Genomic DNA, 22084 nt, shown 5'->3' on the forward strand with positions numbered 1-22084 from the left:
TCTGTACACCTGATTAATTTGGTTTGTTTTCTCTTTATCAGAAGCCCAAACCAAATTCCTTTTGGTGGGGAGGTGTTACGAACCCCATTCCATCGTCGGAGCACGGAGCAGCGACGTCAATGCCATCTGTGAGTCCGCTCCCGAAACCCCCCTACAAATTGGACGACGCCATCTAGTGGAGACAGGATTATACCAGCATGAGGCGCTAGATTCCTGTCCTAGTCAGCTCGAGAGGCAGCTGGTGCTGACCTCTGGTGAGGTGGCACCTAGAAAAGCAGCGCCATCTATTATAGGAGTTGTGTGTCTGTCAGAGTACGTAAGTGATGTTTCCTAGTGTCCCATGTACTGACCAGTGTACTGATGACGTGTCTGTATCCACGTAGTCGACGTAGGGCTGCTGTGGTACCAGGACAGACAGTCTACCCAGGGCAGCAAATAGCTCTCTACTCCATTCTGCTTTACGGAAGCAGTGAGCCGCTGCCGAAGAAGAACTGTGTAGTGTTCTACTGTCTGCCTGTGAAGTGGCAGTGACAGAATTCGGCGTACCCGGGACTGGCTAGCGGAAGAGACGACTGACAGTGAGGTGCTACGGAGGAGTGTAACCAGCGAGTTGCATGAAGCTCCTGCCAGGGGTTCGCTACCCTTGTATTTGTACATGAAGAGGCCCAGCAGCGTGAGGCTGATGTTCTCTGCCAGCTCCAGGCTGGAGAGTGATTGTGGGCGTGCACGAAGAGCACCTAGTGAGACTGTGTTTTGGCTGGCTCGTGGCCAGGGTAGATTCGTTGGTGTTTCCCAGTACTAGTCGAGGATGGTAGTGTGTGTTGAGGAAACACGGTATCTGACAAGACTGCATCGATTGAGCATCGAGGAGCTCTTAGTGTTATTAGAGAAACTTGTGTACATATTAAGTGTAGTAATACTTTCTTTAGGATCTTTCTTTATGAGGTGATGGGAAAGTGATTATATGTGAATATATTGATAATTGATGAAGTATCGTATTCAATGCACCTCCCCTATTGTGTTTTACATGCACTACCGAGCTTACTCCTTGAAAGCCTCTACTAACTTTGGGCCGGGTTCCAGAACTTTAGTTCCACCAGCAAAGAAACCGGTTGCGACCCATTGTGGCCGTAACAGGTGTTAAAAGCACAGAGAGCAGACACTTTGAACTGGGAACTCCACAAGGAGGGGTCCTCAGCCCCTTGTTGTTCAACGTTCTGATGCATAAACTTATTAAAGATCTCCCAACTAATAATGAAAACACTGTCATTTGTTATGATGATATATGTTTACAGGCTGCCTCTGAACCTAGAATGCAAGTTCTGCTCGACGCTTTTACTTCTAGAGCTGAGGAATGTGGCCGACTTATCTCTGTACAGAAAACTCGTGCCCTCATTCCATGTGGTATTCCACCAGCCAATTATCATATAGATGGGCGAGTACTTGAGAACTGCGAGTCTTACAGATACCTTGGTGTCCCCATTAACAACCCTGGGTACCTTTCTTCTCTCAAGAGGAGACTCTGGGAGAGATTAAAGCCCTTGCGGGTCCTTGTTGGTGTCAATCATGGATTTAACGTGAGACTTGCTAGAATGTTTTATGTCATTTATACGCTCTGTGATTGACTACAATGCTCTACATCTCACACTGTATACTGACAAAGAGCTGAAATCTCTTGAAACCTTGCAAAATGAAACTATGCGTCTCATCCTTGGAGCTCCAAAGTCCACGAGAATAGTTAATATGAGAGCAGAGTTAAAATTGCCTAACATAAGTGAAAGAATTTTGTCCATTAGCACAGTTTTCGGCGTGAAGGCGTTGAGTAGATCTCGGCAACACATTAAGTTTCAAGAAAAACTTTCTAATATGCTACACTCACCTGAGGTCCATAGAAGAAGAGCAAAATCTGATTATGCATTTTGGTTCTACAAGGTAGCCAATTTTATCAAAATCTTAAATATGTACCCAACTCAGTTAATTATTAATCAACCAATTACTCCATGGGATAACTGGGATCTATCAGTTGATTTTGTAAATGCACCCAAGAAAGATAGTGAACACTCTACATTATTAAAACAGTTAACACTGAAAAGCATCACGGAGAGTACTCAGGGCATGGGTACCAATGTGTATCAGTGCTATACCGACGGTCGGCCGAGCGGACAGCACGCAGGACTTGTGGTCCTGGGTTCGATCCCAGGCGCCGGCGAGAAACAATGGGCAGAGTTTCTTTCACCCTATGCCCCTGTTACCTAGCAGTAAAATAGGTACCTGGGTGTTAGTCAGCTGTCACGGGCTGCTTCCTGGGGGTGGAGGCCTGGTCGAGGACCGGGCCGCGGGGACACTAAAAGCCCCGAAATCATCTCAAGACAACTCAAGATATGACGGTTCTGTAGAAGAAGGTGGACGATGTACAGGATGCGCATGTAATATATTTGAACAATCTTCTTTCGTACATACAGCAATGAGGCGCGTCAATGATTGGGCAAGTACAACTCAAATCGACCTTGCAGGCATGTACCTTGCCACTGAATTTTTAAAAGACAAAGGCTGTGGACTTATATACTGTGACTCGCAGAGTGCACTCCTGGCATTGAATGCACATAGTAGTGACACCCAGAAAATAGTCAGTGATATTCGAATGAATGTTTTAGCTGCTAAAGAAAACAGATTTGAAATTAAATTCCTATGGATACCATCACATGTTGGCATCTTAAGGCATGACACTGTTGATATGCTTGCAAAGACAGCTTGTTGGAAACCAGTAGTAGAAATTAATATGGATGTTTCACTAGCAGTGACAAAGAGAATACTTTAAACAAATTTTTAATGAAGATCCCACCGACCTAACAAATTCACAAAGGCCTGAAAGTTGCAGTATTAAATATTATGATAGATATCGTGAGGAGACTTTCACATATGGGACTAATAGAACAAGAACCCGGCAATGTGATGTTATAGTGGCCAGAATACGCCTGGGATATAGACGTATCTGTCAGCTTTCTCAAAACCCAAATGTCGAATACACAATGTGTCAACTTTGTGAAAGAGAAAACATGTAATCACTTGAACATTATATTGTAGAATGTCCCATATTGTCTTGACTTTCGCCCTCCTGGGCTGAGGTATGCTGAACTCTGTAACTACTATATGAGTACTGGAACAATTGAGGATATATTGAACTTGTACCCCAGATTAACCATGTAATGTAACTATATAGCCTGAGCTTGTAAAAGCATCTTAATCACCTTCAGTAGTTAAGTTCTTAATTGCACACTAGTTTCTCTTGTCAGCTATCTCACCCTGTCAGAGTAAAAAAGACAAATATATATGTATGTATGTATGTATGTATGTATGTATGTATGTATGTGTATGTGTGTGTGTATGTATGTGTATAAAGCTGATCAGAATTACATTTCACCATTATATATTCACATTAATGCATTCATAAATCTGTATTTAGGTATGTAGCTTAGCCTAACATTTTAAAAGCACTACGATCACCTTCTGTGGTTGTTCAATAAATCCCTGAACTGTATGTTTGACAAATCTTTCACCCTGTCCATGGAGGATAGAAGAAAATGTATATATGCTAGTTAGCATTGTAAATGTGTGGCCATGTCTGTGGTAGAAAATAATATAAAAAAAACAAGTTTCCGCCTTTCTGGTGTGTACTGTCTTCAATCTAGTAAAATATATTCATCATACAGGAATAGAACATTTGGTACCTAGAGGCCCTGGGACATACTCCAAAGTTTGTACATCTAGGTTGTTTGTGCTATATGGAGCATGGCGAGATTTTCTTCTTGCCACAAATGAGACTAATTCACAACCATGGAACAACAGTGGCTATTTTTGCATTTAGTTCATTATTGGTGACATTATAGTTGCATCTTTGTCATACATTGTAACCCCCTGATGGATCAATACTGTCAGGCAGTAGATTTAGTTGAAACCTTTAGTATTGAATCTTACTGCTACTGTCAAGTTTTCTTTTTCCCTTCTTAGCCCCATGTGCCATACTCCAGCAGAGACAGACTGACTTGCTTTTGGCAAACAGCTTGCACAGTCACTTCAGAGCGTTCTAAACTAGTCGAATGCATGGGTTATATTTTCAGAATATTGATATGATGCTTTGAAAGCTGGTGAGCATGACAAGGTTAAGTTTGAGGCTCCCAATTATAATGTACGAGGCTGTTGAAAAATTTAACTTATGTCTGCAGTATGTGAAAGCAGATTTTCAGCTTGGCTCTATATATTGTTTATAGCAACAAAATGTAGACAATTATTTTATATCCATCCGTATAAATATATGGTCACCGTATAAATATATCTTCACCGTGTACATATACGCAATTTTACTCTAGAAAAATAGTGGATATTACCATTTGTGAACTTTGAACCTTTTCTAATATCAGCTGGAATGTAAGAATGAAAGATGATACTCATAGTGAAATGTAAGAATGAAAGCGGGTTTTTCATTTTCAGGAGTTAAAATAGTACTAAGGAGACATCTGCTGGGCATGTGTGGGCGGTTCAACGGCTGAGTGAATATCCTGCCCGTTGTCAAGATTTTGTGAGTATTTCTTTTTCCAACTGAAAGTGAACATATCTTGATAATCCACCTAAAATACAGCTGACGCTCCATAATTCATCATAATATATAATGATGTATAATCCATCATAATCCATCTCCATAAGCATCAATTTTGTGGTTTTCTTATTTCACTTAACACTGAAGTACTAAGGCTTTGATAAAATTGAATAATGTTGGATTATTTTTGTATGTATAGTGTTTCATAGTGTTTCTTCAGAAGGATCTTGAGGTGAAGGACTCACGTTTGTCTGTAGTTCAATGTGTCACCCAAAAACGTAAGCTGTTGTTTTGATGGAATAATTGTAGGTGGGAATTTAAACTTGCGACTTCCAGAAAAAGGATATAACCATCGTTATTTTTGGTAAAGTCAATAGTTGTCATCAGCCCAATGGGGTATCGTTTCCATCACGGTATGTAGCCTCCTAGTGTCACATTGTAAAATCAAAACCTGAGCAATGATTGGCCAGATAAACCATAGAGAGAGCAGCAGCTTACCACAGAGCAAATCAAACATTGCACTACGTTATTATGATACAGGTTAAACACTAAAGTTCTTTGTTGTTCAAAGGAAATAATACAGAGTGAGGTCATTGGGTTTAAGCGGTGATGGGTTTTGCTTCCGACTGGGCAGATTCACCAAGAAGTTTGAAAATATTTTTTTGTGGAAGACTTTATCTCCAGCAGTCATTTATATTTATCCTAAAGGACACATACTGTCGGACCTGTAGGTTTATCTCTAATTTTCATACATACGAAAATCAATCGTAGCGGGAATGAGAGACAGCAGTCCACAAAAGATGCTGTCTGTGATGGTCTGCCGGTATGATAAAGTTGGTACTCATTCATCTTCATAGACTAGATAAGGCCTCCCATTACAATATCTCAATAGATAAGTGTATTTTTGTCTGCAATTTGAAGTTTGACTGGAGATAGATTGGAATTCCAATTGATTCATATTAAATAATAGACTTAATGCGAAATATAATTCGTATTAATCAAGTCTGCTGGCAACGGTTCCCAATGGGCTTGCATAACTAAGTCTGTGTGTATTTCATTGACAATCCTCTCAATGATTGCACTTGTGATCTCGAATGTACTGTAATATTTATTGCACAGTGAGTCTATCTGTTCATATTGAAAGCTCTTCCCGAGTGACAAAATCCTTGATAGATATGTTATAGATATATATGATTCAGCCCTTTTACTGTTAAAAGAGGGTATGGCTATAAAAAAAATAATTTTTATTCATTCATTCATATAAATTTTAACCCAGTTGTTGCGGGGGGGGGGGGGTGCCGGAGATTTTATGTAAATTTGAATAACTGTTTGCTATTTGTTTTATTTTTCAGATATATTCCTGCGATGGTTCAAAGCCTCGTGGACAGAATTACTTAGTCACACTGATGACAGTATTACTTAGGCTGTTGATATGACTCCTATATGCTCCTCTTCACTAAGTTCACTGTAGAGCCAATAATTCCTTCATTCTGTCCTTCCTGGGGGTAATAACTAGGATAACTTTGACTTTAGCACATGTAATTACCTAAGTGTAGTTACTGGATGAGAGTTACGCTCGTGGTGTCCCGTCTTCCCAGCACTCTTTGCCGTATAACACTTTGAAATTACTGAAGGTTTTGGCCTCCACCACCACCACCTCACCTAACTTGTTCCAACCGTCTACCACTCTGTTTACATAAGTGAAATTTCCTTATATTTCTCCGGTAGCTTTGTTTCGTTAGTTTAAATCAATGACCTCTTGTTCTTGAAGTTCCAGGTCTCAGGAATTCTTCTCTATCAATTATATCGATTCCTGTTATTATTTTGTACGCAATGATCATATCGCCTCTTCTTCTTCTATCTTCTAGTTTTTGCATATTAGTGCCTCTAACCTCTGCTCGTAGCTCGTGTACTTCAGTTCTGGGACCCACTTAGTGGCATGTCTCTGCACCTTTTCCAGTTTGTTGATGTGCTTCTTAAGATATGGGCACCACACAACCGCTGCATAGCTTTGGTCTAACAAAAGTCGTGAACAATTTCTTTAGTATTTCTCCATCCAAGTATTTAAAAATAATTCTGAAGTTAAAATGTGTAGCATAGGCTCTTCGCACAATGTGATCCTCAGGTGACAGTTTTCTATCTTGAACCACCCCTAGAACTCTTTCTTTATCAAATTTTTTTAAAGATTTATCATCTAATTTATAGGTTGTGTGGGGTCTATGGTCTCCTATTCCACATTACATAATATGGCATTTATTCACATTAAATTCCATTTGCCAAGTGTTGCTCCATATACTTATTGTGTCCAGGTCTTCTTGAAGGGCATGACAATCATAAGTTTCTTATCTTTATTATCTTAGCATCATCAGCAAACATGTTTATATAATTCTGTATTCCATCTGGTAGATCATTTATGTAGACAATAAACATCACTGGTGCAAGAACTGAACCCTGTGGTACTCCACTTGTGACATTTCTCCACTCCGATACATTGCCTCTGATTACTGCCCTCATTTTTCTATCAGTTAGAAAATTTTTCATCCGTGTTAGAAACTTAGCTGTCACCCCTCCAATATGTTCGTTTCCAGAACAACCTCTTATGTGGAACTCTGTCGAAAGCATTTTTTAGGTCCAGATAGATGCCGTCAACCCAACCATCTCTTTCCTGTAAAATCTTTGTGGCTCGATCATAGAAACTGAGTAAATTCGTTACACAGGATCTTCCAGATCAAAAACGATACTGTCTGTCTGATATTATATTATTTCTCTCCAGGTGTTCTACCCATTTATTTTTTATTATTTTCTTCCAATTTTTCTATTATTACACTTGTCAATGATACAGGTCAATAATTGAGCGGGTCTTCCCTGCTGCCACTTTTGTAGATTGGAACTATGTTAGCCTTTTTCCACACATTTGTTACAACTCCAGTACACAGGGATGCCTAAAAAATCAGTTGAAGTGGAATGCTGAGCTCAGGTGCACATTCTCTCAGAACCCATGGTGAAACTCCATCTGGACCAACTGCTTTGTTCTTTCTTAGCTCCTTGAGCATTTTTCCACCTCGTCATTAGACACCTATATATGCTCCATGTTGTTCTCTGGAATTCTAATTGTGTCTGGTTCCCTGAATATATAATTTTGTACAAACACACTTTAAAACTTTTCGTTTAATGTTTCACACATTTCTTTTCCATTTTCCGTGAATCTGTTTCCCATTTTCAACCTCAGAATATTATCATTTACCTGCAATATGATGTTTATGAAATTATAGAATAGGCCTGGTTCTGTTTTACACTTGTCTGCAATTACTTTTTCAAAAGTTCTTTCTGCCTCTCTCCTCACTGCGTGTAGTTGTTTCTCGCACATTTGTATCACTGGGATGTTTGGGGGTTTGGCCTCTTCCTATATTGGTTCCATTTTTGTGTCTTTTGGTCTCTGGGCCTCTCGCAATTTCTGTTGAACCAATCCTGATTCCTGGTTCTGGATCTCTGCTTTGGTATAAATTTTGTTGTACCTTTATCATATATTTCACAAAACTTGACATATATCTCATTTACTTTATGTCCTAACAACAAGTCTTTCCAGTTAAATTCCTCAAAGAAATGTACAAGTTTCCTCATAATGTTCTCTCTTGAAATCAGGTTTTTCAACTGCTTCAACCCCCTTATTTTCTTCCAGATTATAACTCATTGCATACTTTATTCCCAAAAAGACATGGTCACTTACCCATGGGAGGAAGGTACTGAATGTCAAATATCTCTTCCTCTTTCCTGGTAAATATTAAATCCAGCATGGAGGGAACATCCCCTTACCTCATCTTCGTAGTTGTTTAACATGTTGATACATGAATGTTTTCAGGATGAGGTTTACGAATTTACAAGTCTAAAAATCCTCTGTTCTAGATTCATATGCCTCCCAGTCTACGGATTTCAAGTTGAAGTCACCGACTACCAACAGTCGTTATCTACCTCTATCTGGTCTCGCTATAATCTCTCTCATTATTGTTATAAGACCCTCTCGTTTATTATCCATCACTTCCTTTGACCATGTGTTGCATTACGGTGGACTATATGCATTTATGATCATTAGTTTATCATCCTGATTGCAGATCTCTAGTGCCATAATGTCAACTTCTTGTGGATTGACAGTCATTATTTCATTTATCTTTAGATGTTCTTTCACCAGCACAACATCGTCACCGTCTTTCCTAATTTTTCTGTCCCATCTCCAAACTGAGTAGCCTCTTGGAAATATGACTTCATTTAAAATATCATCTTCAAGTTTTGTCTCCGTAGGTGCAACAATGTCTGGCATCTGCAGCTGTATTACAACACTTAACTCAGGTATCTTTGATCTCGCCCCCATCTATGTTGGTGTATAAAATTTGCAGGAACATGTTCCCCCTCTCCTTATTCTTTATTAGCCCTCTCTCTAGCGATTTTGTTGGTTCGCCTTTTTGTACCATTTTACTGGTCTGCCTATCCCTATCACTTTGTAGAAAAAAAAATGATTTCTTCTTCATTCCTGCTCTCATTTAGACGTTTTGTTTCTACGAGGTTGTATTTCAGCTTCTCTCTGTCTTCTTTTATAAGATCTCGTCTTAACGACCATACTTTCCCTCCCTCATCACTTTGTAATTTTCTAGCATTCCTTAGTACTTCTTCCATCTGTTTGGCACCGTTTAGGGTGATTCTAAAAGGTCGATCTTTCCCTTTTCCGTACCTGCCAATTCTCCTGTAGTCGCAGACATTCTCTTTAGTAGTAAGACCTTCCACTAGCGCAAGAATTTTATCTACTATCTCTTTTTCTACAGCTCTTTCTGACCTAGATGTTATCTCCGTTTCTTTGCAGCCAAAAATTATCAGGGACTTGCTTCGATCGACTGTGTTTTGCACCAATTTAGGATTTGATGCCAGTTCCTTCTGACTTGCAGCGTAATGTTTGTTTTATCCTGGTTGCTGCAGTGTTTGGCTTCCTTTACTGCTTCTTTTATTTTTCCTTCTCCTTGGCCACTTGTGCATAGGTGAGTTGCATATCTTTCTTGCACTGTTTTATTCCCTGTTTAACTTTCTCCATCTGTACTGACAAGAGCTGTTTTTCCTGTTGAATTTCCTTACCTAACCTATTGCAGTCATTTATATTTAAATTTGTTTTAACTTCTTCCAAAAGCCATTTTTAAGAGTTTATTTTCCTCTTCCATGGCTTTGCTATTTGTTTCCAACTGATTTTTGTCCTTGCACAAGTCTTTCACTAACCCCTCAAGACCTAATACATTGTTAATCATGTGGTCATTACTTTATTTCAATTTGCCGATTATTTTTACTTGATAGTTCATTATAATATCTAATTTTTCCAACTACTTGTGTAGATTCAACGCCTTATTCATTGAAACCCCCAGAATCTTGCTCTGTTTTGTTTTTAGTATTGCCGGCGGCCATCTTCAATTTCGTCATCTGCACTGTTAACACTAGGACAACTTTTTCTCATCTAATTGTTTCACTTCCCTTGGCATATTCGTGTTACCTCGCCTATTTTTCAAAACCACTACACCTTTATCTTCCTTGGGACACCACTCACTATCATCAATCTGTTCCACAATACTTAGGTGGAATTTTTAAATAACCTCGAGCTCCTCTGATGCAGGTGTTGACAAGGGGTGTCACCTTCTCCCGAAAAATGTAATGCCGTCATTGTGATTATTCTCCAGTTGTCATATCAACAGGTGGCATATATATTGCGTACTGTTTTCCATATTCCACTCAACATATATTTATGTTGGCCCTTCTTTAATATCCACTTTGTTTGTACAGATGGTACAAAAGAGCGTTCTGTTTCGTAAAATAATACCATGTTGGTGGTTCTTGATTACATGGTCGTCCTTCCACCTCATCTGATGTTTGAAAGCAGTTCATAAAAACATTACATTACAGTAATCACCTTCAGTGTGTTTAGGTTTCCCAGGTATTCACAAGTGTCACCTCAAAACATACTTGCAGAATTTCAGTTATATGAGGCCAATCAACATTGACTCTTAACAAACAATTCACACACAACCCTTGCCGTAGAGCATTGAGGTCCAAATAAATTAATTTATTTGGACTTCATTCCTTCTGAAGATGTCTTAATATACGAAAGTATTTAAGGAAATTCCTGTTTCAATTCTTCCTCTGTGGTCTAACACTCATAAATTAATTTATATACTGAGGCAAATCGAACACTGCCTGTGCTCCTAGCTCACGTTGAGAGGGTTTGATAATGTTGTATGAGATAGTTGTCTGCTGTATGCTCTGTTACTGCTCATACCCCAACTCTATCTTGGTACGAAACTGGATTTACTTTCGTGATTTACTTTCATATATCTGGCTTATCACTGATTCCCTGTATCACCTCAATGCTATGCGGTATGTTGCCGATCATACTGAAGGATTTTTTGTTGAGGGAAGGGGATTCTTACAAAACGATATCTGCTTTTATACCGATTATATTCCTGAATGATACGGAGTTTTATTTCTAGGATCTTGCACATTGCATTGCAGTATTTGTTATAGCTAGACTGCATTGTTTACCAGACCATTCTCAAGTCGACTTGAGAATGGTCCAGGACGGACCGAAACGTCGTCGTCCCTTCACTTTCTAGTGTGTGATCTGGTCATCATACTTCAGTCACGTTATTGTGACTCATCGCCTGCATATAGACTGCATTCTTCCTTGGTACTGTCTATCCAACTCTAACGCCTCTATAGATCTCGAATCCAAATTCTTAATTTCGCTGCTGTTGGTCCTGTATATCAGACAGTATTGATTGCTCATGCTCGACTCTTGTGTTGTGACTTTCCATGCACCTCGCTTAGTCTGTGCTTCCTGCTGCTGCTGCTGCTGTTAATGTTGTTTAAGATTCGCTACTCATAACAATAAGTTCCAGTAGCACGGGCTATGGTGAGCCCGTAAGTGGAGGCTCTTTGGAGCCATTATCTGTATCAGTGGCTGATACTAGAGATCTGGCGATGAATGGGGGTCTTCATAATGGTTTTCAGCCTGGGGGGCTGGCTATACCAGTTATGGAGCTGGTGGGATTAGTGTGGATCTCTGGGTTTTCTGTTTTTTCTTTGCCTGCGACTTTGGCTGAGCAGTGCTGTCGTTGGAGTTTGGTGACGTGGTTTCCATGAGGAAGTTTTGAACCGTGTAGGTGTCGTATTTGTGATGCGGCGGTGGAGCTCCTACTATGATTTCCTCGTCTGAGGAGTCTGTAACCTCCGTAGTGGGCGTTTTTGTCTTTCGCCTCGCAGCCTTAGGTAGGTTTAGGTGTCGTTGATTGGTGGTTGTAGCTATTTCAGGAGCGCTGGTGGTGCTGTTATCGTTTGTAGACAGCACGTCTGCTAGCGCGGCTGCTGAGATAGTGATGGTAGGAGTGTCGGGAGCTGGAGAAGGAATTACTTCTGTGTCGCCCGGGTCATGGGCGCTTCTGGAGTCGGTGTTGAAGTTGACCGCATGGTCGTCCTGGTGGTAGTCTCCGGAGTGGTAGAGGAGGCAGTGAGATTTACGCTAGTGGCTATGATGGGGGCCAGGCCATTGTCTATGTATAATGCGTTTAGTTCACTGACAAAGCGCTGGTTGTCTGGTCCTGCTAGCCTTTCCGCTAGTCTAATAAGACCAGGATAATGCCTGCACGTGATGCAGGGGGCTGTGAAGGAGCCTGTGGGACCTTGGGTCCCCAATGAGAAGGCTATGTCGCCTGCTGGGAGAAGCCACATGTTGGTAAGACTGGAAAGTCTTCTGGTCGATCAGTGAGAGCTAAGGTGGTGGGTTGAACGCTTGGGGCTCTGGTCGAGGAGGTAGAAGGGTTGTTTCTCTTGGCTTCAACCTGGCCCTTGATGCTTTCCTGTCTGCGAGGGCAGCGGGAGGAAATTGCAGGGTGACTGCCATCACAGAGCAAGCAGCGATGGACTGTTGCCTTGAGTATGGAGTAGTGATGGTCCAGTGCGCACAGGCTGCACTTCTGGACAGGGTGCTGACACGTATTGGTCGGGTGGGAGAGCTCGTAGCACTTAGAGCACTGCTTGATCTCATGGTATCGTTCCTTTTTTATTTGGTGGGGTGGTATTTTTAAGTCGAAGCAGTAGAATCCTTGTGTGGCAGCCTGGGTGGCCGCAGCTATGGTGGTGAACGTAATCTTCATTGATGTTTTGTTGGTGTTGCAGAATTTTTAGTTTAAATACAGCCAGGTTTGGATTTTCGTCCTCGATATTGTCCTTGATATGATGTTGAGGTCGGTCAGCGATCCACTGGCTGGTCCTGCTGATAAAAACAGTTCTTCCGGCCAGGAACTGACGTGGGAAGTGAGGATGTAGGTGGTGCTCTTTACGAAGAAGTTTAATCCATTTAATCCATCATTAGTCAGGAGTTTTTCTAGCTCCTCTTCACATGAAAAGGAGAGCACGATATCTTCACTTTCCTGACTAATGTCAGCGGGTTTGAGGCCAGTTACGTTTTTCAGGATCTTTAAAATATTGCTTCTCCCGATAGCATGACCGTCAAGTGGAGTAGCTCTGACCTTAAGACGTTTGGGGTCGCATTGTGACCACACTGCTCCTTGTGGTGTGTGGTGAGTGGTGTCACTCACCACACTGGACCACTGCCGGACTGTGTGTCTTGCTGCTGTTTTGTGGGATCATGTCGATGGTGTGGTGTCTGCCTTCTTGGATCATGTCGATGGTGTGGTGTCTGCCTTCTTGGATCATGTCGATGGTGTGGTGTCTGCCTTCTTGGATCATGTCGATGGTGTGGTGTCTGCCTTCTTGGATCATGTCGATGGTGTGGTGTCTGCCTTCTTGGATCATGTCGATGGTGTGGTGTCTGCCTTCTTGGATCATGTCGATGGTGTGGTGTCTGCCTTCTTGGATCATGTCGATGGTGTGGTGTCTGCCTTCTTGGATCATGTCGATGGTGTGGTGTCTGCCTTCTTGGATCATGTCGATGGTGTGGTGTCTGCCTTCTTGGATCATGTCGATGGTGTGGTGTCTGCCTTCTTGGATCTTGTCGATGGTGTGGTGTCTGCCTTCTTGGATCATGTCGATGGTGTGGTGTCTGCCTTCTTGGATCTTGTCCATGGTGTAGTGTCTGCCTTCTAGGATCTTGTCGATGGTGTGGTGTCTGCTGTTATTCTGCGTGTCTATATGGTATTGCTTTTATTCTTTGCACAGCCGCTTGGGCTGGACGGTAGAGCAATGGTTTCGCTTCATTGAGGTTGGCGTTCAATTCCCCGACCGTTCAAAGTGGTTGGCGTCATTCTTTTCCCCCCGTTCCATCCCAAATCCTTATCCTGACCCCTTCCAAGTGCTATATAGTCGTAATGGCTTGACGCTTTTCTCCTGATCGTTCCCTTCGCCTTGTGTTGTCTCATTCTCTGTTACTTGAGTACCTGGTGTGCTACACCACCTTTTCCATTATCTAACCAGAGGTTTTGGGAGTCTTTTGTTATAAATGTTCTTCATAATCTATAGGCAATCTACAGATTATGTTCTTCATCTACAGTTCTTTCTAATGTTTCCAGCTGGTTCTCTTACAGCCTGTCATCTGGTCTGTTGTCTTGCAATGATTTAATCTTGCTTCAATGTTGTATTTTTGTACATTTTTGTTATACTGACTGCTATAGAGTTTGTAGAATCTGGAAGTTGTCTTCAACGGGATCCAGTTTAAATTTTGCGCATAGTCCAAAAGATGGCACATCATTCTGGTCTGTATGAATAGCTTGAGCTTTTTGTACATTTATTATTTCTTGTGGAGCGCTTGAGCAGCGTGTGCGCCATGCGTGAAGTTGGTCTCCAAAATTTGGTTATTGAGGACTGGTAGGACTCGTGGTTGGCTGTACAATCCGCATCTCTTCCGCCTTCCAATATGTGTTTGTCAGTGCTTTATTTGTTTGCATTTAAATTTATGTATAGGTTCCGGAGCGCTGCTTTGTTTCGGTATAGTTATCAATTTCCAAGACTTAATGGTTCTTGGACCTGTGTTATTACAGTCCCTAAAACTGTGTGTGTTGTTGCTTTATTAATCTTTAAGGTATCGTTCAACATTGCAGATTCAGTTTCTCTCTGTTATTAAATTTTGCGAGGGATTCAACTCAATTGTAATTCTCGTCTGAATCTTTCAGAGGAGTCCAATTTTATCAATCACTTTTGCAGGACTCAATTTGTTCAATTACTCTTGCAGGACTTTTACCGTTTCTAAGCATATAACAATCTTTACATTTGGTGGTGTCACTATAATTTCTACTTTCAGGTTGACTAATGGAAAGTTTCAATTCTGACAGCTACTTTACCATTACTGTTACTACCCCAAGAGCTGTAGTGAAGTCGTGTATCTGCATTATCATAAACTTTTGAAAGATTTGCAATGTGTTGACCAAACCACACACACTAGAAGATTTGTTTTGCAGGGATATTCCTGCGCTGGCTCTAAGCCTATGGCTGGCCTACGAATTGTTACTGGTTTCTTGTTTCTGTTTTACTTAGGAGGATTATGAGTATTTATGACTATATTCGCTTCAGTAAGATTATGCCCCATGTGTTTAACAACAACAACTACTGCTCTGTTGAATCTTAGTTGAAATTTTATTGGGTTTGTAACTATGCACTGTGTTACATAATGTTCCAGTGGTCTGTTGGGCATCGCTAAAAGATTTAGAGACGACGATGTTTCGACCTGATAATGGTCCAAGACGGACCGAAACGTCGTCGCCTCCTTATCTTCTAGTGTGTGGTTTGGTCAACATTTCTTCAGCCACGTTATCGTGACACTTCGTCTATATTTGCAGTGTCTTCACACTAGTGCTGTCCTCTCAAGCTTCACAATGTTGACCTCAACCTAGTGGTCTGGTGTCGCCTGCGAGTTTCCAGCGCATAGGTTCGAATCCTCCACATGGCTCCTACTGATATGCTCATTGATACATCACGGTGATATGATTTCTTTGTACATTTGGCGTCTTGCTAATTGTAGGAATGTGTAGCCACGAAAGCAGTTTTATGATGAACTTGCTGCCTATCTGTGTGTCGTCGCTCCTCTTGTTCTGAGTACTGCCTCCATTTCCTCTTGCTCCGATTTCCTCCCCCACATTCAATGTTGCCGTCCGCATAGCTAGGAAAAATTCACTGATCAACCTATTGCTTGAGACACTCCAAAGCTTGAATTAATTCACCTCCAACAGAGGTCGAAAATTGACTCCTTCAGGTACACACAGGGCTACCCAACACAAAAGAAGCTAATTGGTCTACCTTTCCAATGGGCTGGGTATACTTTCTAAGATGCCTCTCTGTGGATGGCACTGCCTGTTGGTGTCTTTGTGACTTTTAGGATGAAACTAAGTGTTCATATTATATATATATAAAATCCATATTTGTATATCTTAGTCAATGGAGACCGAGGCTAGGTTGACATATGCATGTTGGTTAACAGTTTAATGGCTATTTCCTGTTATCTTTGACGCTATTTTCTGTAATTTTTTTTTTTTGTTTACTAGACAGGAAAAGGGCTTTCCGGAAGGTAGGTGCTGCGACAAAAACATTTTAATCAAAACGTGTAAAAACGTTTCATTATTTATTTAGACAACCATGGTGCAAAGTGTGCCAATATTAAAAGTTTATCTCGTGAAAGTATGTCGTGCCCACGTAATGAACTCTCACCTGACCGAACTGATGGGGAAGCAAGAGAAGGGTACCTGTGCCCCTTGGCACTACCTGTGCCCCTTGGCACTACTTGTGCCCCTTGGCACTACCTGTGCCATTTTTAAATAGACGTCCCAATGATAACCATCCAATGTGTCCTTTGCTTACGAACACGGCGCGCTCTGTGGCGCCATTCATAATATTGTTGAATTTCTCACTTGGTCTTCCTAAAATTTCCATAATACTATAACATCTTAACAATTCAATCTTCTGTTTCCACTCTGACCGTCGCATTGGTCCATAAACGCAGCTAAATTTTAGGATTGCCAGACATAAAGGTAAACATTGCAATTATTATACCAAAGTTGGTAGCTCAACACTGGTTTAAGGCAACCATTAAAGAGCTTTTTGCTGAAAAAAATCACCAACTATCACTGTAGGGTAATTGTGACTTATCAGGGTTGTCACTTCAATGCTTCTCTAAGTGGAGTATTGCATTGGTCCAATTCATTGGCTGCTACACTTAAATGCTGCAATCGCTATGCCACTGGAGTAACAGAACTTTAGTGTCTATGGCACAGCACTGCACTAGTTACCTTCTGAATAACCAACCCACTTGCCCGGGACTGGTCGTTCAATGTTAGTTGAGGCTCGACAGGTTTGCTAGCGAGTATGGGCAATTCCTCACCCTTCTTCCCTGGAGTTCTTTATAGCTTGGATTTGGAGAAACAGCAGTCCCACACCACTAGCATTGCGCGAATTGTGTCCGGATTCATCAAGCAGCGATTCATCCCTCCTCACTAACTTTTGGGAAATGGTAAACTGGTTTACTCGAAGTTACAATCACACACGTTTCGATACAAACGAGCTCTCTCTCGGCTCTTCTAAGGTCTGGCTTCACTGCGGTTATAAAAAATCTGCTAATTATTGAAGCATGTTTTATCTTTTCCAGCTCAATGGTTGTAACGAGGCCTCGGGCCCAATTAACTGCCTCACGGCATCCCCCTCAGGAGTCACGTGACCTCAGGTAACCCCAATTAGATGGCAGGTATGAAACTTGGCCAATCAGGTGTTACGCATACATCTGCCTGGCTCTAATCTGGCGAGCCCAAAATTCTTGCTTAATCCAACGACGCTACCCATCCCTATGTTCAGAATCACACAGCTAGGCTACACCCCAGAAATTCACAAATGCCAAAATGGCGCAGAAAATACGTCCTGTCATATTTGAACAAAAAGTTACTTCGGGCTGTCTTACATGTTTTATAAAGAATGTTGAGGGTCGATATTAAAATGGCATCGCAACATAACACATAATGAACGCACCTTATCTTTCGGAGTGTCAAATGTCCCACGATGAGCTGTAGGGAGGACGTACCTGCCAAAGAAGTTAATAAAATTGAAATAAACTAATAAAATACTGCCAATTTCACATGTATAAACTTTTGCAACGAGTGAGCCTTTTTGGCCTTAGAGGAAAGTCCTACAGTTTACCGTAACCTGAAAAAAATTATATACAAAATTTTGAGTATCAACATCAAAGTAATTGGTGCATGGGGAGATGATTAATTGAATGAGAAATGGACTGTAAAGTTGGAAAGCAATCATAGAAATTTTGTGTTCTTAGAATAGATAGCTAAAGAGAAAATAATATAAAATGAGCTCATCACAGATGAAAAACATTGTGTACTGAAAGACGAGCCCATCTACGTTGTGGAACATATTCGTATTAGAATTGATTCTTTATTATGCACCTTATACCCATCCCGTGGGCGGTGGTGGAAAGGGTTACAAAGGCACATAATGGGTTCAGGAACTGAACCCATGTAATAGAAAATAAAAGTATATAATTGAAAATAATAATAATAGTATAAATATATATATATATATATATATTATATATATATATATATATATATATATATATATATATATATATATATATATATATATATATATATGTCGTACCTAGTAGCCAGAATGCACTTCTCAGCCTACTATGCAAGGCCCGATTTGCCTAATAAGCCAAGTTTTACTGAATTAATATATTTTCGCAATTTTTTTTTCTTATAAAATGATAAAGCTACCCATTTCATTATGTATGAGGAAATTTTTTTTTATTGGAGTTAAAATTAACGTAGATATATGACCGAACCTAACCAACCCTACCTAACCTAACCTATCTTTATACGTTAGGTTAGGTTAGGCACCCGAAAAAGTTAGGTTAGGTAGTTGAAAAAACATTAATTCATGAAAACTTGGCTTATTAGGCAAATCGGCCCTTGCATAGTAGGCTGAGAAGTGCGTTCTGGCTACTAGGTACGACATTATATATATATATATATATATATATATATATATATATATATATATATATATATATATATATATATATATATATATATATATATGTCGTACCTAGTAGCCAGAACTCACTTCTCAGCCTACTATTCAAGGCCCGATTTGCCTAATAAGCCAAGTTTTCCTGAATTAATATATTTACTATAATTTTTTTATTTTGAAATGATAAAGCAACCCTTTTCTCTATGTATGAGGTCAATTTTTTTTTATTGGAGTTAAAATTAACGTAGATATATGACCGAACCTAACCAACCCTACCTAACCTAACCTAACCTATATTTATAGGTAAGGTTAGGTTAGGTAGCCAAAAAAAGCTAGGTTAGGTAGACGAAAAAACATTAATTCATGAAAACTTGGCTTATTAGGCAAATCGGGCCTTGAATAGTAGGCTGAGAAGTGCGTTCTGGCTATTAGGTACGACATATATATATATATATATATATATATAGATATATATATATATATATATATATATATATATATATATATATATATATATATATTTCATTGAATATGACTGCATATTCTGTATTTATTATTTTCTGGTTTAGGGCTTCTATCCCTCTAACTATTTTCTTAGCATCAGGGCTTAATTGAAATAGGAGTTCTCCAAAACTCATTTTCGTACTTTTAAGGTGAAGAAAAGAAGTGATGTCATGGGCTTGTCATTACAAGTCATGACAAGCCCATGACATTACTCTAACAAGAGAAATGTTGAACAAGAATACTTGCATAATAGACAAAACCCAAGATTCAAGAAGATTACAAATTCTTGAGGCAATTCACATAAGAATAGAGCGACCTACCATGAACACCCAAATCACGGAACTATTTACTCTACCCACCATGAGAGTAAGGACAAGACAAGAACATATCGATGCCAACACAGAAGACAATGTCCAACATAACAGGCCAATTACACTGGATTAATCTTTGTGTTTAGATAGGAGATGCCTCGTATGGGCCAATAAGCCTTCTGCAGCCCCTATGTTTATCCCTTATGTATCCCCCCATGTTTTCACCTTCATTGTATTATCACCTGACCTAATGCGGGTATAAAATCAACTAGTATTGTAAGATCTGTTCACTTGAGAATGAACCATGGAGGTTCGAAACGTCGTGCAAATTATACAAATAAGTGTAATACACTCTATAGTAAATCACTTCTTTTCTTCACCTTAAAAGTACGAAAATGAATTTTGGAGAACTCCTATTTCAATTAAGCCCTGATGCTAAGAAAATAGTTAGAGGGATAGAAGCCCTAAACCAGAAAATAATAAATACAGAATATGCGGTCATATTCAATGAAACATGTTTGAAAGAAAACCTGCTGCCAGTATACACCAATATATATATATATATATATATATATATATATATATATATATATATATATATATATATATATATATATATATATATATATATATATATATATATATTATTAAATATGACCGAAAAAGTAAGATTAATAATTCTAACACAAATTTTCTCAATCTTTCGTACATTTCTTTTCACTGTTGGTGGTAATTCAAAAATCAATTCTCCAAAATTCATTTTTATTTCTAGTCTGACGCGACACTTGAGCGCGTTTCGTAAAACTTATTACATTTTCAAAGACTTTAGTTTAAACATACACAACTGAATAGAACTTACACATCTCCGATTTGTTTATATCTACATTTGAGTGAGGTGGATGGGGTGAGGTGGTATTTAATAAGGTATTAATTTCATCAACACAAGACAGAACACGAAACAATGGGTATTGAATAGAAGTGATTGTAGAAAGCCTATTGGTCCATATTTCTTAATGCTTCTATATTGGAGCGGAGTCTTGAGGTGGGTAGAATATAGTTGTGCATTAATTGGCTGTTGATTGCTGGTGTTGACTTCTTGATGTGTAGTGCCTCGCAAACGTCAAGCCGCCTGCTATCGCTGTATCTATCGATGATTTCTGTGTTGTTTACTAGGATTTCTCTGGCGATGGTTTGGTTGTGGGAAGAGAATATATGTTCCTTAATGGAGCCCTGTTGCTTATGCATCGTTAAACGCCTAGAAAGAGATGTTGTTGTCTTGCCTATATACTGGGTTTTTTGGAGCTTACAGTCCCCAAGAGGGTATTTGAAGGCATAGACGACGTTGGTCTCTTTTAAAGCGTTCTGTTTTGTGTCTGGAGAGTTTCTCATGAGTAGGCTGGCCGTTTTTCTGGTTTTATAGTAAATCGTCAGTTGTATCCTCTGATTTTTGTCTGTAGGGATAACGTTTCCACTAACAATATCTTTCAGGACCCTTTCCTCCGTTTTATGAGCTGTGGAAAAGAAGTTCCTGTAAAATAGTCTAATAGGGGGTATAGGTGTTGTGTTGGTTGTCTCTTCAGAGGTTGCATGGCATTTCACTTTCCTTCTTATGATGTCTTCAACGAAACCATTGGAGAAGCCGTTGTTGACTAGGACCTGCCTTACCCTACAGAGTTCTTCGTCGACTTGCTTCCATTCTGAGCTGTGGCTGAGAGCACGGTCGACATATGCGTTAACAACACTCCTCTTGTACCTATCTGGGCAATCGCTTTTGGCATTTAGGCACATTCCTATGTTCGTTTCCTTAGTGTAGACTGCAGTGTGGAAACCTCCGCTCTTTTCCATGACTGTTACATCTAGAAAGGGCAGCTTCCCATCCTTTTCCATCTCGTAAGTGAAACGCAGCACGGAACTCCGCTCAAATGCCTCCTTCAGCTCCTGCAGATGTCTGACATCAGGTACCTGTGTAATAATGTCGTCAACATACCTGCAGTATATGGCCGACTAAGTCGTTCATGTCGACTAAGACTTTTTGCTCGATGGTACCCATGTAGAAGTTTGCAAACAGGACACCTAGGGGAGAACCCATGGCGACCCCATCTACTTGCTTATACATGTGCCCATCCGGGCTCAAGAAGGGTGCCTCTTTAGTACAAGCTTGGAGTAGTTTCCTTAGGATATTTTCTGGTATGTCAAGAGGAGTACAGGCTGGATCACGATACACTCTGTCGGCTATCATTCCGATTGTTTCATCCACTGGTACGTTGGTGAACAGCGATTCTACGTCCAACGAGGCTCTTATTCCTGTGGCCTGTGTGCCCCGCAGTAAACTGTCCATCACGACCGGACAGTTTTTGTCCGGTCGTGATGGTCAAGTATATATATATAATACAAGAGGGGGGGTCGGGCCTACCCCCCCACACTGCGATGGTCATGGGGGATGGGGACTGCAGGGGGGGGACAGACGAAGGGGGGGGGGATGGAGGAGACGAAGGGGGGATGGGGGAGACGGGGGGGATGGAGGAGACGGGGGGGATGGAGGAGACGGGGGGGATGGAGGAGACGGGGGGGATGGGGGAGACGGGGGGGGATGGGGGAGACGGGGGGGGATAGGGGAGACGGGGGGGGATGGGGGAGACGGGGGGGATGGGGGAGATGGGAGAGACGGGGG

General features: G+C 40.6%; 1 protein-coding gene across 1 annotated transcript; it reads right to left on the reverse strand.

Annotated features, from left to right (window-relative positions):
* Positions 1-7997: 7997 nt before the first annotated feature.
* On the reverse strand, positions 7998-13702 carry LOC138368977 (uncharacterized). The gene is made up of 3 exons (XM_069331709.1): positions 13216-13702; positions 9318-9477; positions 7998-8109 (listed from the first exon to the last, which is right to left on the reverse strand). Exons 1-3 carry the CDS (start codon positions 13700-13702, stop codon positions 7998-8000), a joined length of 759 nt encoding a protein of 252 aa, XP_069187810.1.
* Positions 13703-22084: the final 8382 nt, after the last annotated feature.

The sequence above is a fragment of the Procambarus clarkii genome, chromosome 26, assembly GCF_040958095.1.
Source record: "Procambarus clarkii isolate CNS0578487 chromosome 26, FALCON_Pclarkii_2.0, whole genome shotgun sequence".
NCBI lineage: Eukaryota > Metazoa > Arthropoda > Malacostraca > Decapoda > Cambaridae > Procambarus > Procambarus clarkii.

Coding starts and splice junctions, on each gene's coding strand:
- LOC138368977 (XM_069331709.1), bottom strand. CDS start 13,702: ATGGACAAGATCCAAGAAGGCAGACACCACACCATCGACATGATCCAA. Junction 9,478..13,215: donor TCCGGCAGTGGTCCAGTGTG/GTGAGTGACACC, acceptor TGCAAAACACAG/TCGATCGAAGCAAGTCCCTG. Junction 8,110..9,317: donor GACTACAGGAGAATTGGCAG/GTACGGAAAAGG, acceptor TATATGATAAAG/GTACAACAAAATTTATACCA.